The sequence below is a fragment of the Anabrus simplex genome, chromosome 2, assembly GCF_040414725.1.
Source record: "Anabrus simplex isolate iqAnaSimp1 chromosome 2, ASM4041472v1, whole genome shotgun sequence".
Lineage (NCBI taxonomy): Eukaryota > Metazoa > Arthropoda > Insecta > Orthoptera > Tettigoniidae > Anabrus > Anabrus simplex.
The window spans coordinates 303,898,844-303,914,813 of NC_090266.1; the positions used below are offsets into that span (position 1 = coordinate 303,898,844).

Here is a 15,970-nt window from a genome sequence, read left to right on the forward strand (position 1 = left end):
TACCATGCCGGAAGTATGGAATGTAGCCTCGTCCGAGAAACAGACCGAATCGAGAAATGCCTTGTTTCCATCAGTTTTTGCCAGATTGTCCCTGCGAACCTTCCATAGCGGCTTGTCCTGAGGTTTGATTTACTGACGAAGCTGCTGTTTGTACGCCCATAGGCGCAACCTTTTGTGGATAACATCATGTACTGTCAAACGAAGTAACTGTAACTGCCTCCACTTGCTTGTCAAATTGACTTGCGAGGGCTCCGCTTGAAGGACTCACAGATTAAATCAACAGTAGCTTCTGAAACTGCGCGGTTGGCGTGGCAGCCCGACATCGACAGCAAGGTCCCAGATTCTCGAAGACGCCTGTCCCATTTCATGATTGTTACGTAATTGGGAACATCATCAGTTGGTAACAGTCCAGACTCACGCCGAAATCTACGTTGTACTAGTGTAATGGATTTTATCTCCGCGAGCGAAAGCACACAGAACACCTTCTCCTGTGGAGTCCACATGGTTACTGGCGCTCTTCTCGTGAACAATGCATTTACGCGCATGCGCCTGTAGTACCACCGCCACCGCAAGCGAATACAGGGAACATTTTCAGTTACCCTAGTTGTAGAAACAAACCGCCAATAAATATCTCCATTATTTCTCAAGTTATTAAATTTTATATTATTATACCTTTAACTCGGTCACCTTGTATTTTGTGTGTACATAACAAGTGAACAGGATGTCTTCTATCAATCTTGTTTAAATACAAAAAAGTGTTTTAAGACAACAACAGTGACATTAAATAACAGTAAAATGTGCATTTAAGAACTTACGAGTATAATTATATTGTAACAGTAAAATTCATACTTGTCTATGGCGAGCATAAGACCGGATGCAGGGCATGTACGGTTTCTGAATGAAGCGTTTACAGAGGGAGAGAGATTTTCTTGAAGTGATTCTTAAGTTCATTGAAATTTTGAGTTTATTAACAAAATTCATATCGCCTCCGTACACCAGATATACTGGTAAAAGTTCTTTCCTCATCATGGGCTGGTGATGTACTAGAAATCCGGCTGCTCTCCTTGTACTGCCATCAGTCTCCTCTCTGCACCATGGAATCATGATTCCTCCCACAATGGAAATTCTAGAGGTTCCCCAATATCTATACGACGTCTGGAAGATCTATACGGCGTAGGAGCATGGGCGTCGAGACTTGGTTGCAAGAAAAATGACTCATGACTGTACACACATAAACCTGGAACGTGCTAACACGGAAAGCGACTTCTGTACAGACAGAAAAGAGACTTAGTAATGGGTTGAAATAAGGTTTAAAGCACATAAGAATGGCATAACTGAAGAATTATCACATGGTAGAATGTTCACTAAAATCTAGGACGTGTTTTATCATTAATCACTTGAGCTGAGTTCTATGAGACGCGCCATACGATTTTAACACCTTGGAGTTAAATTAACAGAGTTGAATGTTAAATGGAATCAAACTCATAAATTAAAGAATCACTTGTAACTTAGTGTCGTCAACTGTCAATAAAATTGACTAAATAAATTTGGAAAATGTGCCACTTGGAACAGTTTGAAATTTTTACACACAGAATATTTTAAGTTTCTGTGAAATTTTAACTCTATCACTTGGAAAAATGAAAATCTTTCATTTGTAAAAACCAGTCTGGTTCATGTGTGTTCATTTGAAATTAAGTGAAATGGATTCTGTTCATCAACAGTCCGTAGTTTGATCATACGTAAGGTACACTCTCTATCGTAAATGCACAGTCCACTGCTTATCATGAATGCACAGTTTAAATACACAGTTCGCTGTCTATCATAAATGCACAGTTTAAATGCGTAGTTCACTGTCTGTCATAAACACACACTTCAATGTTTACGAGAATATTTACAAGATATTTGAAAATCACGCAAATTTTGCAAGTCCGGTGACGTAGTCACGAATTGAAGTTAATTCAGTAATCAATCACTTGTCAAAGTTTGAGAAATTCTAAGTTAATACAGATGTTGATTCCCATAGGGAATTTAAAATATTTGTCCTGAATGAGTAAATTTATAATACCAATATAATGGTCCGTTATTGGACATTATAAATTTTCCAGCTAACTCATTCTTGGTTGCCTGCGTTTCGCCCTCGTGTGCTAAGTTAGGCTCATCAGTTGGGACTTAGCACACCACCCAAGACGCAAGGCTAGTGCATACCGTGGAGGCCACTGCATAGGCTACTTGAAGCCACCAGCAGTGCCATTGCACTATGAGAGCAATGTCTCATTTCCAAAAATTGATGCCTGCCTGGCCATCAGATAATACAGATGTTGATTCCAAGTGATAACAAGCATTAATATTAACTAGAGTAGTACAGTCAACACATCAACACACAGAAAGAAATTCACCCTTCATTAGAAATACCGTCGCTATATTAAGTGGATTATCAGGCCAACGTACTATGTTAGGAAATATTACATTTACAGTAGAGTCTCGCTCAACCGACCTTCGCTTATCCGACATTCCGTGTTATTCGACACTGGTAGACTTAATTTTGAACTTTTGGTGGAGACTAAAGGGCCTGCCATTATCTGGCCCCTTTCTGCAAGAAAAGGCGGTGTATTTCCAGAAGGAGTTTAATGAAGGGGACCCTAAATTTACTGCCAGTGCTGGGTGGCTTCATCGGTGGAAAAAACGGTACGGCATTAGGCAGCTTAATATCTGTGGAGAAAAACTGTCAGCTAAATCCAATGAGGTTGTGAAATTTAAAAGGAATGTCAAGTAATATTACTTGCTGAAGGATTAACCTGTTATCAGATTTTTAATTGTGATGAGACTGGGCGAAATTTCAAGATGCTGCCATCAAATCTCTCGCAGCCCAAGCCGAGACGTCTGAACCTCGCTACAAGCGTAGTAGGGAAAGATTTACTGTTCTTGCCTGTAGTAATGTTACTGGGTACTTAAAAGGAAAATTGCTTATGATTGGTAAAGCAAAGAAGCCTAGGGCATTTAAAAATATTTGTGTTAATGCTCTTCCAGTCCATTACACGAATCAGAAGGTTGCCTGGATGTCTGCTGACATCCTTAAAGACTGTTTTGTTACACAGTTTGTTCCAGATGGAGAAAAATTTCTAGCTTCAAACAATCTCCCTAGAAAACCTCTTCTTCAACTAGACAACGCTCCATCACACCCAAATGAACAGCAACTTAGAAGTGGTGACATCAAATTCATGTTCCTCCCTCCTAACGTGACGTCATTATGCCAGCCAGTGGACCAAGGTGTGCTGGAAACACTGAAGAGGAAATATCGGTGGAAACTCCTTTCATCCTTGATTGTTGGCAAGCTTCTTTTCGTAAGATATTTGGAATGTTTTCGTTCAATACTGCATGTACTGTACAATTGAATTGATAATTCAATAAATAGAGTGCTGTAAAACATGTTATTGTTTTAGTAATACAGTATGGCCTTCCTGTTTGTTTTAGTTAATTTTCAAAGTAATTCTGTATTATCCGACATTTTCATTGATCCGACATACTCCAGGTCCCGTTTAGGTCAGATAATCGAGACTCTACTGTACTATAACATCTACGACTTTGGTAACAGTTGTGCAAATAATTGATTTTGGTATCCTCATGCATTGCTGTTACACCGTGCAGCTGGGCACCATTTCCTAACCAATGTAAGCATATAAGTATTTGTTCTTTTCCAGAAAGGGATTGACTTCTTTTTGTTGCATGTTTCAATAAATGACTGATCATTTCAAGAATATAGTCAGCCTGTGTTGGGGTAATACGAAAACACACGAAATTCCGTCGAAGTGAGGTTATGAAAATTAATCCCATCTTTCTCTTGATGGATTCTTCATCATTGTCCTCACTTGATGATAACGGAAGGTCTTGTTGTAACATGTTTATATCACTAAACCAAATTCTACACTCAGAACGTAGTGTGCATACTTGTTAATTAACAGATGAAAAGGGATTCATCTTTTTGGAAGATTTCTGAAAACTTTTGACTTCTTTATGTTGCACTTTGCATTTCTGTACCAATGGAGGAATATAACAGGCTTGAAAAGTGAAAATATACGTAACTTTTCACTTTCCACTTTTCAGTTTGCAAGCTAAATCTGAAAAGTGATGGTGGAACAAAATCTGAACTGATACGTGCAAAGTGAAAAGTTGCAAAGTTTGTTCGTGAAACAGGCCCCTGGTCTTCATTCCATGAACTGCTTTCCTTTGAGTCATCTGGCTTTCAGATTCAGGTTTCTCCTGCAGCCACCTCTTCGCATAAAGTTTTGATTACAACTTTTAATTATAATTTGGATCCACTGTATTCAATACATAAAAACTGTTGTTTAGATGAAATTACAACATATATTTCAATCAGAACTAGTTTCGACACCCCTCTGCGTCATCATCAGCTGATATAGCTTCTTGGAAAAATTGGCCATCACATAAGTTTATCTACGTCAAATTGAACACAATTTAAAACCATATTAACAACTTAAAACTGTGTTACGATTATACTGTCTCTAAGTCCATATTTTCTACAAGTCTGAGACTTGCGAGTCTTAAACCATAAATTGATGAAAACATATGCAAACCGGTTTGCTCACTTATAAAATAACGTGGATTTAAAAGAACAGCAACTTAAAATAAAATAGTTTCTTCATCTTGGTGGTTTGTAGATGTTTGTAATTAGACCTTGTAAGCGGCAAACACGAGTTGGTCTCGTCAAATGATTTATTTTTGTATGTGGTTTTTAGTGGTCTGTATATTTGCCCTTTGTAAACGGCGAACAGGTGTTGGTCTCATCAAGTGATGATAATTGAGGTAATTTATATATATTTTTATTTCTTTTGGGAGTAAAGTCATGGAAGGAAACTTGTAGTGAATCTTTTATCAGTAGAGTATGGATGAACCGGGCATGCTACCCAAATCTAATTTCAGGGGTAAACAGGTATGGTTATAAAGTAAGTCTGGAGCTTCGTCAGCCTGATGACCGTCGCCTTGGGAGAGGGAGTTACTCATTGCTCTACATAGTTATATATTCCTGTAATTGTTTTACAGGTGGCACCCAGTCTTGGTATTTACACTTATTTTAGTCACCGTTTATTCATTTTATATTTTCAATAGCTTGCAATCGTTACAACGTGAAGCATACTTGTTGAGATACTGAGTGTGTGATTTTTAGTTAAAATTATGGTCGTTCAGAAGCATGTACCCTTAACAAACTTCTTAATTTTCTTTATCTTGTGTATTGTATGAATTGTGCACTTAAAGTGTACATACACTGACTGACAGTGACAATGCAACACCAAGGAGGAGTGGTTCGAAAGGGATGAAAGTTGGGGAAAAAACAGAGACGGCAAGGACGAATAATTGATGTTTATTTCAAACCGATATGCAGGTTACACAATGCGCACGGCATCGACTCAGTAGGATGTAGGACCACCGCGAGCGGCGATGCACGCAGAAACACGTCGAGGTACAGAGTCAATAAGAGTGCGGATGGTGTCCTGAGGGATGGTTCTCCATTCTCTGTCAACCATTTGCCACAGTTGGTCGTCCGTACGAGGCTGGGGCAGAGTTTGCAAACGGCGTCCAATGAGATCCCACACGTGTTCGATTGGTGAGAGATCCGGAGAGTACGCTGGCCACGGAAGCATATGTACACCTCGTAGAGCCTGTTGGGAGATGCGAGCAGTGTGTGGGCGGGCATTATCCTGCTGAAACAGAGCATTGGGCAGCCCCTGAAGGTACGGGAGTGCCACCAGCCGCAGCACATGCTGCACGTAGCGGTGGGCATTTAACGTGCCTTGAATACGCACTAGAGGTGACGTGGAATCATACGCAATAGCGCCCCAAACCATGATGCCGCGTTGTCTAGCGGTAGGGCGCTCCACAGTTACTGCCGGATTTGACCTTTCTCCACGCCGACGCCACACTCGTCTGCGGTGACTATCACTGACAGAACTGACAGAACAGAAGCGTGACTCATCGGAGAACACGACGTTCCGCCATTCCCTCATCCAAGTCGCTCTAGCCCGGCACCATGCCAGGCGTGCACGTCTATGCTGTGGAGTCAATGGTAGTCTTCTGAGCGGACGCCGGGAGTGCAGGCCTCCTTCAACCAATCGACGGGAAATTGTTCTGGTCGATATTGGAACAGCCAGGGTGTCTTGCACGTGATGAAGAACGGCGGTTGACGTGGCGTGCGGGGCTGCCACCGCTTGGCGGCGGATGCGCCGATCCTCGCGTGCTGACGTCACTCGCGCTGCGCCTGGACCCCTCGCACGTGCCACATGTCCCTGCGCCAACCATCTTCGCCACAGGCGCTGCACCATGGACACATCCCTATTGGTATCGGCTGCGATTTGACGAAGCGACCAACCTGCCCTTCTCAGCCCGATCACCATACCCCTCGTAAAGTCGTCTGTCTGCTGGAAATGCCTCCTTTGACGGCGGCCTGGCATTCTTAGCTATACACGTGTCCTGTTTCACACGACAACACGTTCTACAATGACTGTCGGCTGAGAAATCACGGTACGAAGTGGGCCATTCGCTAACGCCGTGTCCCATTTATCGTTCGCTACGTGCGCAGCACAGCGGCGCATTTCACATCATGAGCATACCTCAGTGACGTCAGTCTACCCTGCAATTGGCACAAAGTTCTGACCACTCCTTCTTGGTGTTGCATTTGCTCTGTCAGTCAGTGTATATGACTGTTCATTCACATTAATCTTTTGACTCATAGGATGCAGCCATAAAGAGTGATAGAAAGATCTCTCTACTTGAAGCTGAATTAGCTAAAATGAAGTCTGACCTTGCTGTGGCATGTTCAGTGCAAGATGAAAACAATAAAAAATGGCTTGAAGAGAAAAATGCCTTGGAAATCGCACATGTGAGGGAGATTACTGCTGAACGAGAACGCTTAGCTGATGTAAGTAGTTATGTTACCTTACTATTTTAGTCCATTTATGGAGGGGCTCTGTGACTTAAAACAGACAGTACTCTTGTATTTTTCAGGAACAATCGCGATGAAAAATCCAAATGTCGCCACACTAAGGATGACTTGAGTGATGGGATTAAAATTTAAAATTAATTAATTTGTGTTATTTAGGTATCTACATATTAATGTAACAGATTTTCATTTACTGTGCATTTTTGTTTAATTCTACTCTATACACATTTTATATTCAGTGCTGTAACAACATGATAACCTCATTTTAATTCTAAATATGTCCTGTGCATTAAATTTGATGACATTCACCTCTCTCTGGAAATAGCTGAAATACGCCGGTCAAGTGATCACACATTTCCTTTGTGAAAGAATTTTTTTCCAGATAAGCACGCAGTGGTTTATCCATTTCGTTGCTTCTTAAATAGTGACCACATCTCAAATTCAGTAGTGCTCATCCACGCTTTCTTACCATTCCTTTTTACTTAATCCAGTCCTCTTGTACCATGAGGTGTCAAGGATATGAGAGATCTCCATCTACTCCTATCTCCGGTAATGGCAACGGCCTCTCGTACAGAGAGTCCGCTCTCCTGCGGTGCTTCTCTAATCCCTTCCTCCCATGTCTTCCGTGGTCGTCCTCGAACCTTCCTTCCTTCCACTCTCATCTCCCTCATTAACCTCGGCAAGCGATCTGTCAACATTCGGTGGACGTGGCTAAACCATCTCAATTGGTATTCTTAGATGGTTTTCTCTAGTGGCTTCATATTCAGTACTTTCCGGATGGCTGTATTCCGGATCCTGTCCCTCCTGGTTTTGTCCTCTACTTTCCGGAAGTATCTCATCTCTGCCGCCTGGATTCTGCTCTTGGTTCTCTCTGTTAGCACCCAGGATTCGCAGCCACAGGTCAATGTGGTCACAAAGGTGGATTTGTAAACGACTAACTTTGTGCCCTTTGAGATCTCCTTCTTGTTGAGAAAGTTTGTTCGGATGGCATTAAACAAGCGCCGTGCTGTTCCTATTCTTTTTGTTATTTTCTCCTCCACCTTCCCATCTGAGCTGATGATTGAGCCAAGATACTTGAACTTGGTGACTTGCTCTAATGATTTACTATCGACCATGATACTGTGCCTCTTCTCATTCCTGCTGATGACCATAGTCTTTGTCTTGTCCACATTCACCTCCATACCTTTTTCCTTAAGCTCTTCCACCCATATGTTGTTGATGTGTTGTAGGTTTTGTTTGCTGGAGGCAACAACAATCAGGTCATCAGCGAAGGCCAGGTCAGAAAATCCTACTGGAGGTAATTTCCGACCATCAGTTTCTTGATTCTCTCATGACAAAGCTTCATAATTTGGTCGAGGCACACTATGAAAATAAGAGGGCTTAGACTGCAGCCTTGCCAGACTCCTTGTCTCGATGTAAACTCTGCAGACCTTACATTTCCTGTCCGCACATAATTTCGACAATTCTTATACAGACTCGTGATTGAACTGCAAAGTGACTTGCTAACTCCTTTAGGACTTTCTGAGTTTGGACTTCGGGACTCTATCAAGTGTCTGTTTCAGGTCAATAAAGGCAGCATGAAGGGTCTTGTTCTTCTCCAGTAGTTTTGCACTGGCCATCCTAACAGTATATATGAGATCTTACGTGCTTCTATTTGGATGAAAGCCACACTGGGCTTCTTCAAGTTTATCCTCTTCCTCCTTTCTTAATCTAGTCTCCAGGATCTTTGGGAAGACCTTTCGAGGCACTGATAACAAGGATATGCCACAATTATTACGGCACTCTCGATTGTCTCCTTTCTTAAAGATGGGGATGATGACTGCTACCTCCCAATCCTTAAGTACCTTCTTTGTTCTCCAGGCCTCCACCATAATCTTGAATAGAAAGTCTTCAGCTTTCTTTCCCAAGTTCTTAATCATTTTTGGGGCGATTCAATCATGCCCTTGGGCCTTTCCATTCTTTAGTTGTTTAATAGCCAACTGCATATCATTTATCCTTAAGTCTTCTCCTTTTTGTTTTCTTTCTCCACCCCGTCTCCTCTCCTTCGTCACTTAACCATGGGCTGTTTTCATTCTCATTTCCATTCAGTAAATCATTAAAATATTCTTTCCATCTCTCCATTATTTCTTCCTCTTCTGTTAAGATTTTCCCTTATCCTTTATAAACTTTAGAGGACATTGTTTCTCCTTTCTCATGTTTTTTGGTGCTCTATAGAACAGCTTCTGGTTTTCTTTATAATTTTTCTCCATTCTTTGTCCGAATTTCTTCCCAAAACTGCCTTTTCGCTATTTTCAGTAGGTCTTTAACCTTTCTTCTTTGTTCCTTATACATCTCATGGTCCTCAGCATCCTTGCTTCTCAAGTATTTCTTCCATATGTACTTTTTCCTTCTTACTTCTTCCTTGATGTCGTCATTCCACCAGCTTGTTCATTTCTTGTACTCCCCCACCTTTGTTGTTCCACATACTTTACTTGCCGCTTCTAGTAGTATCTTCTTGAACATGTTCCACTTTCCCTCCAGGTCTATTCCCTTGATCCTCTCCTCTATCTTCTGACACTCCTCCTCGACTTCCTGTGTGAACTGCTCCTGTACCTCCTTTTTCTCTCTTAACTTGTACACCTTAATCTTTTCTTGCTTGTTCTTCTTAGGTTTCCTCTTTAACTTTGCTGTAGTTTCTATTGTTGTTGTCAAGAGAAAGTTGTTACTTCCTATTTTCTAGCCATGGTAAACTCGACAATCTATCACCTTCTGGTGGTGATCTCTCTTCACTAACACATAATCTATGATGGAGCGTTTGTCTCGGCTGGGTTCCTCCCTCATGTACATATGTTTCATCTTATGTGGGAACATGGTGTTCTCTGTGACGAGATTATTGGCAACGCAGAAATCAACAATCCTCTCACCATTGTTGTTAGCCACGTGTTCCCCATGCCGGCCAACAGCTCCGCCACTCCCCTCTGGCTGGTTTGAGACTCTGCTGTTGAGATCTCCTAATACCATGATTTCCCTCGAGTGTCGTCCACCATATTCTGGAGCTCTTCATGAAACCTATCCTTCTCCTCCTTTCTTGCATCGTCGTTCACTCTGTAAACCACAATAAACATCATCAGCTCTATCTCAGAATCTAATCATATGCTGACCATGAGGATCCTATCTGTACTGAGCTCGATTGCTTAAGTGCGGCCAGTATCCAGTATTTGGAAGATAGTAGGTTCAAACCCCACTGTCAGCAGCCCTGAAGATGGTTTTCCGTGGTTTCCCATTTTCACACCAGGCAAATGCTGGGGCTGTACCTTAATTAAGGCTACGGCTGCTTCCTTCCCACTCCTAGCCCTTTCCTGTCCCATCGTCTCCGTAAGACCTATCTGTGTTGGTGCGACGTAAAGCAACTAGCGACCCTATATGTGTGGAATTTCCATTCTTAAATCTTATTTCTGAAGTTCTTGTGGACCAGTAGTGCTACTCCTGATTTGGCCCTTAGTCTGTTGCTAACTCCACTATAAATGAGTACATGATCGTTCACCTTTGTATCCACCCCTTGCCCTTCCCTTTTTGTCTCTGTCAGTGCCAGCACTACAAGTCTTGCTGTCTCGAATTCTGCCACTAGTTCATTCTCTTTTCCAGCTATTCCTCATATGTTCCATGTACCAAATTTCATAATACTTTTTCCTCGCCAAATTGCTATCGGGTTCAGCAGTCCGATATATCTCTCGTTTTGACTTTTCGTGGAAGTTATTCGGGCATGTGAAATTTGGGCCCTCAGTGCCTCTAGGCCTCTGCCCCTGCCATGCTGTGACTTCAGGACTGATGGTGCTCTCATTCCCTACTCCCTGAGACAGAGAATTTCTTCCTTCAGGGCCTACAGCTGAAGGTCTCTCATTTAGTCTGGCCCCTCACCCTCGACCTTAACGACAAGGGTGACCCTGCCAGGAGCCGAAGCTCCCGCAGGCATCACTCTTGGGATCACTGAGGCACGCAAGCCTCCCTACCATGTCAAGGTTCTAGACCATATGCGAGGTCTTACCATTCCTACCATTTGTATAGTTGACATAAACTGGGGAACTGGAATTTTTGACTCACCGGTACTTCCTTGCCTTACCTGTTACTGTTGGCACTGGTGTATAATGCAAGAGTACTTCTCTCTTTTTCTTTTACAGTCATTTGTGAGGAAATTGTAGATTGTTTATGCATGTTGTAAATGTTCATTGCATTGGATTCCTGAACAATGAGTGAAAATTTACTTTTAGAAAAATTAGGTCAATCTGTGCTGTTTCATCATATTGTTACATTCTGTGTTAGTGAAAACTGATCAACCATTAATTAATGTATGCCATACTGTAACACCTCAATCACCAATCAGTCAGCACTGACCTGCATTTAGGGCTGTCACCCAGGTGGCAGATTCTGTTTCTGTTGTTTTCTTAGCCTTTTAAATGATTGCAAAAAATTTGGAAATTTATTGAACATCTCCCTTGGAAAATTATTCCAATCCCTAACTACCCTTCATATAAATAAATATTTGCTTCAATTTGTCCTTTTGAATTTCAACTATATCTTCATATTTTGACGCAAGTGTAATAGACTAATATCTATATATATAAAATAACTTGTCCTGACTGACTGACCGACTGATTCATCATCGCCGAGCCAAAACTACTGGACATAAAGAGATGAAATTTTGGGGATATATTCATATTAAAACGTAGGTGCTCGCTAAGAGAGGATTTTTGGATATTCCTTCGCTAAGGGGGTGAAAACGGGGGTGAAATTTTAAAATGAGTTGCTCATCTCAAAACTTTAAAAGTTTACAGATGTAAAAATTGGTATTTAGAATCTTCTTTAAAAATAAGGAAACACATATTTTTTGGTTTTCAGAAAATCCCAATAGGAGGGGTGAAAAAGGGTGAAAATGGGGAAAAATGGGTTGAATGCCTTCAATCGGGATACCGGTACCTATATCTCAGAAACTGAAGATATTACAGACCTGAAAATTGGTACTTTTGATCTCTTTTAAAAATAAAGAAACAAGTATTTTTTTGTTTTTGGAAAATCCAATTAATGGGAGGGTGAAAAGGGGGTGAATTTTTAAAATGAGTGAATCTATATCTGCAAACTTTAAAAGTTTGCAGATGTAAAAATTGGTATTTAGAACCTTCATTAAAAATAAAGGAACATGTATTTTTTTGTTTTCGGAAAATCGCAATAGGAGGAGTGAAAAGGGGCTAAAAAGTGGTTGAATGCCTTTAATGAGGCTACTTATATATCAGAAACTGAAGATATTACAGACCTGAAAATTGGTGTTTGGGATCTCCGTTAAAAATAAAGAAACACGTATTTTTTTAATTCTGGAAAATCCAATTTAGGGGGGGTGGTGAAAAGGGAGTAATATTTTAAAATGAGTGTATCTATCTCAAAATTTTTAAAGGTTATATATGTGAAAATTGGTATTTAGAATCTCCTTTAAAAATAAATAAACACACGTATTTTTTCGTTTTTGGAAAATCCAAATATTGGGGGGTAAAAAGGGGGGAGGGTAAATTTTTTAAAAAGAGTGTGTATACATCTTAAAACTTTAAAATTTACAGATGTAAAAATTGGTAGTTAGAATCTCCTCTAAAAATAAAGGAAAACGTATTTTTTGTTTCCTGTAAATCCCAATAGGAGGGGTGTAAAAGGGTGAAAAATGGGTTGAATGCCTTTAATGAGGATACATATATCTCAGAAACGAAAGATATTACAGAACTGAAAATTTGTATATGGGATATCCTTTAAAAATAAAGAAACACGTATTTTTTAGTTTTGGAAAATCCAATTAATGGCGGTTAAACAGGAGTGACAAATTGGGTGAATTTTTGAAAGACTATACCTACAGAATATCTTGGAAACGTAAAATGTTACAGACGTAAAAAGTGGGTGTTTGTAATCTCCTGTAAATCTAAAGAAACATAGGTGATTTGTGTTTGGAAACTCCACTTAAGGGGAACTCAAAAGGGGTGAAATTTTAAAATGAGAATTTTTACAGTTTATCTCAAAAAACTTAAGTTACAGAAGTGAAAAATGGTATTTTTTAATCTCTATTAAACATAAAGAAACGTGTATTTTTAGCTTTCGGAAATACCACTTGGGTGGAGGGGGGGGGGGGTAAAAGTGACTGAAAATGGTGTTGAATTCTTTGAATTAGGCTACTGATATCTCAAAAATGAAGATGTTACAGGCGTGAAATTTGATATTTGCAATCTGCTTTAAAAATAAAGAAACACGTATTCTCGGAAAATCCAATGAAGGGGGGGAGGGGCGTTGAAAGAATTGAAAAATTAATTGAATTAATTGAATGAGAATACATACATCTAATAAAAACTAAAGTTGTTACAGACGTGAAAATTCGTATTTGGATCTCCTTTAAAAACAAAGAAAAACGCGTTTTGGGGGGAAACCATCTTTGAGGGCGGGAGTGTAAAGGAGTTGAATTCCTTTCATGAGGACACATAAATCAAAAACTGAAGAAGTTAGAGTCGTGATAATTGGTATTTAGAAGATCCTTTACTATTAAAGAAACAAGTATTTTTTGCGGGAAAATTCACTTAGGGGGGTGGGGGGAGTAGTGTGAAATGAAGTGAAAAAAGTAAATTAATTTTATGGGGATACTTATATCTCAAAACTGAAGGTAATAGACGTGAACATTGGTGTTTGAAATCTTCTTTAAACATAAGAAACAAACCTTCTTTTAATTTTTTTTTTTTGGGGGGGGGGGTGTGCCGGTAAATAAACTTAACGGCGGTGGGGTGTAGAAGGAGGTGAGACCAATTGATTTTACTGTTCTTAATGTACTTATAAGGATCCTCGGCAGCGCGCCGGCCTCTCACAGCTGGGTTCCGTGGTTCAAATCGTGACATTCGTGCTGGACAAAACGGATTCGGGACAGGTTTTTCTCCGGATACTCCGGTTTTCCTGTCATCATCCATTCCAGCAACACATAATAATAATAATAATAATAATAATAATAATAATAATAATAATAATAATAATAATAATAATAATAATGTTCCGGACCGTCGTCAAATGTGCGGACCGCGCTGGAAACGGCTCCTGGACGGGTAATGACTAAGAATGCAGTCCGGCCGCGGGTTCAGTGCCTTCTAGGCACCCAATATGACACCACGCCGGATCTCCTGAAGGATTTTATCCATATTAAAAATGATTATAGGAAAAGATGGCAAATATTTACGGACCCAACTGACCGGGAGGAATACCTGAGCCTAGCCCGGGAAGTACGAAATCGATTGCTGGAAAAGAAGATTGAAAAATGGGAGGAAACATGCCGTAATCTAATAGAAAACGAGTCAGATCGGGAATTTTGGTGGGTACTCGCAGAAAACGAGTCAGACCGCGAATTTCGGCGGATTATATATCTAAAACAATAAGCATTCAATTATAAATTTCAGTATAATACCGTAGCGAAGCACGGGTATCTTGCTAGTCTATATATATAAAGTAGCTTGTCCTGACTGACTGACTGACTGACTGACTGACTGACTGACTGACTGATTCATCATCGCCGAGCCAAAACTACTGGACATAAAGAAATGAAAGTTTGGGGATATATTCATATTAAGATGTAGGTGCTCGCTAAGAGAGGATTTTTGGATATTCCGTCGCTAAGGGGGTGAAAAAGGGGGGGGGGGGTGAAATTTTAAAATGAGTGTGTCTATATCTCAAAACTTTAAAAGTTTACAGATGTGAACATTGGTATTTAGAATCTTCTTTAATAATAAGGAAACACGTATTTTTTTGTTTTCAGACAATCCCAATAGGAGTGGTGAAAAAGGGTGAAAAAGGGGTTGAATGCCTTTAATCAGGATACCGCTACTTATATCTCAGAAACTGAAGATATTACAGACCTCAAAATTGGAACTTTTGATCGCTGTCAAAAATAAAGAAACACATATATATTTTTTTTGTAAAATCCAATTAATGCGAGGGTGAGAGGGGGGGGTGTGAATTTTTAAAATGAGTGCATCTATATCTCAAAAGTTTTAAAGTTTAGAGATGTAAAAATTGGTATTTAGAATCTTCATTAAAAATAAAGGAACACGTGTTTTTCTATTTTCGGAAAATCCCAATAGGAGGGATGAAAAGGGGTGAAAAATGGGTTGAATGCCTTTAAAGAGAATACTTATATCTCAGAAACCGAAGATATTACAGACCTCATAATCGGAACTTTTGATCGCTTTCAAAAATAAAGAAACACATATTTTTTTTGTTTTTGGAAAATCCAATTATAGCGAGGGCGAAAAGGGGGGTGAATTTTTAAAATAAGTGCATCTATATCTCAAAAGTTTTAAAGTTCAGAGGTGTAAAAATTGGTATTTAGAATCTTCATTAAAAATAAAGGAACACGTATTTTTTTCGGAAAATCCCAATAGGAGGGGTGAAAAGGGGTGAAAAATGGGTTGAATGCCTTTAAAGAGAATACTTATATCTTAGAAAATGAATATATTACAGACCTGAAAATTGGTATTTGGGATCTACTTTAAAAATAAAGAAACCGGTATTTTTCGTTTTGGGAAAATCCAAATAATGGGGGGTGAAAAGGGGGGATGAAATTTTTAAAATGAGTGTATCTATATCTCAAAACTATTAAAGTTTATAGATGTAAAATTTGGTATTTAGAATCTCCTTTAAAAATAAAGAAACACGTATTTTTTTGTTTTCGGAAAATCCTAATAGGAAGGGTGGAAAAGGGTGAAAAAGAGGTTGAATGCCTTTAATGAGGCTACTTATATTTCAGAACCTGAAGATATTACAGAAATGAAAATTGGTATTTGGGATCTACTTTAAAAATAAAGAAACAGGTATTTTTTCGTTTTTGGAGAATCCAAATAATGGGGGGGGGGGGGTGAAAAGGGGGGGTGAATTTTTAAAATGAGTGTGTCTACATCTTAAAACTTTAAACGTTTACAGGTGTAAAATTGGTGTTTAGAATCTCCCTTAAAAATAAAGGAACACGTATTTCTTTGT

At 39.7% G+C, this 15,970-nt stretch overlaps 1 protein-coding gene across 1 annotated transcript in view; it reads left to right on the forward strand.

Annotated features, from left to right (window-relative positions):
* LOC136863519 (spindle assembly abnormal protein 6 homolog) overlaps positions 1 to 15,970 on the forward strand; it is a 353,838-nt gene that overhangs the window by 99,894 nt on the left and 237,974 nt on the right. Inside the window, exon 4 of the mRNA XM_068225981.1 lies at positions 6,746 to 6,931. Coding sequence (XP_068082082.1) covers positions 6,746 to 6,931 — 186 coding nt within the window. The remainder of the gene's footprint in view (positions 1 to 6,745; positions 6,932 to 15,970) is intronic.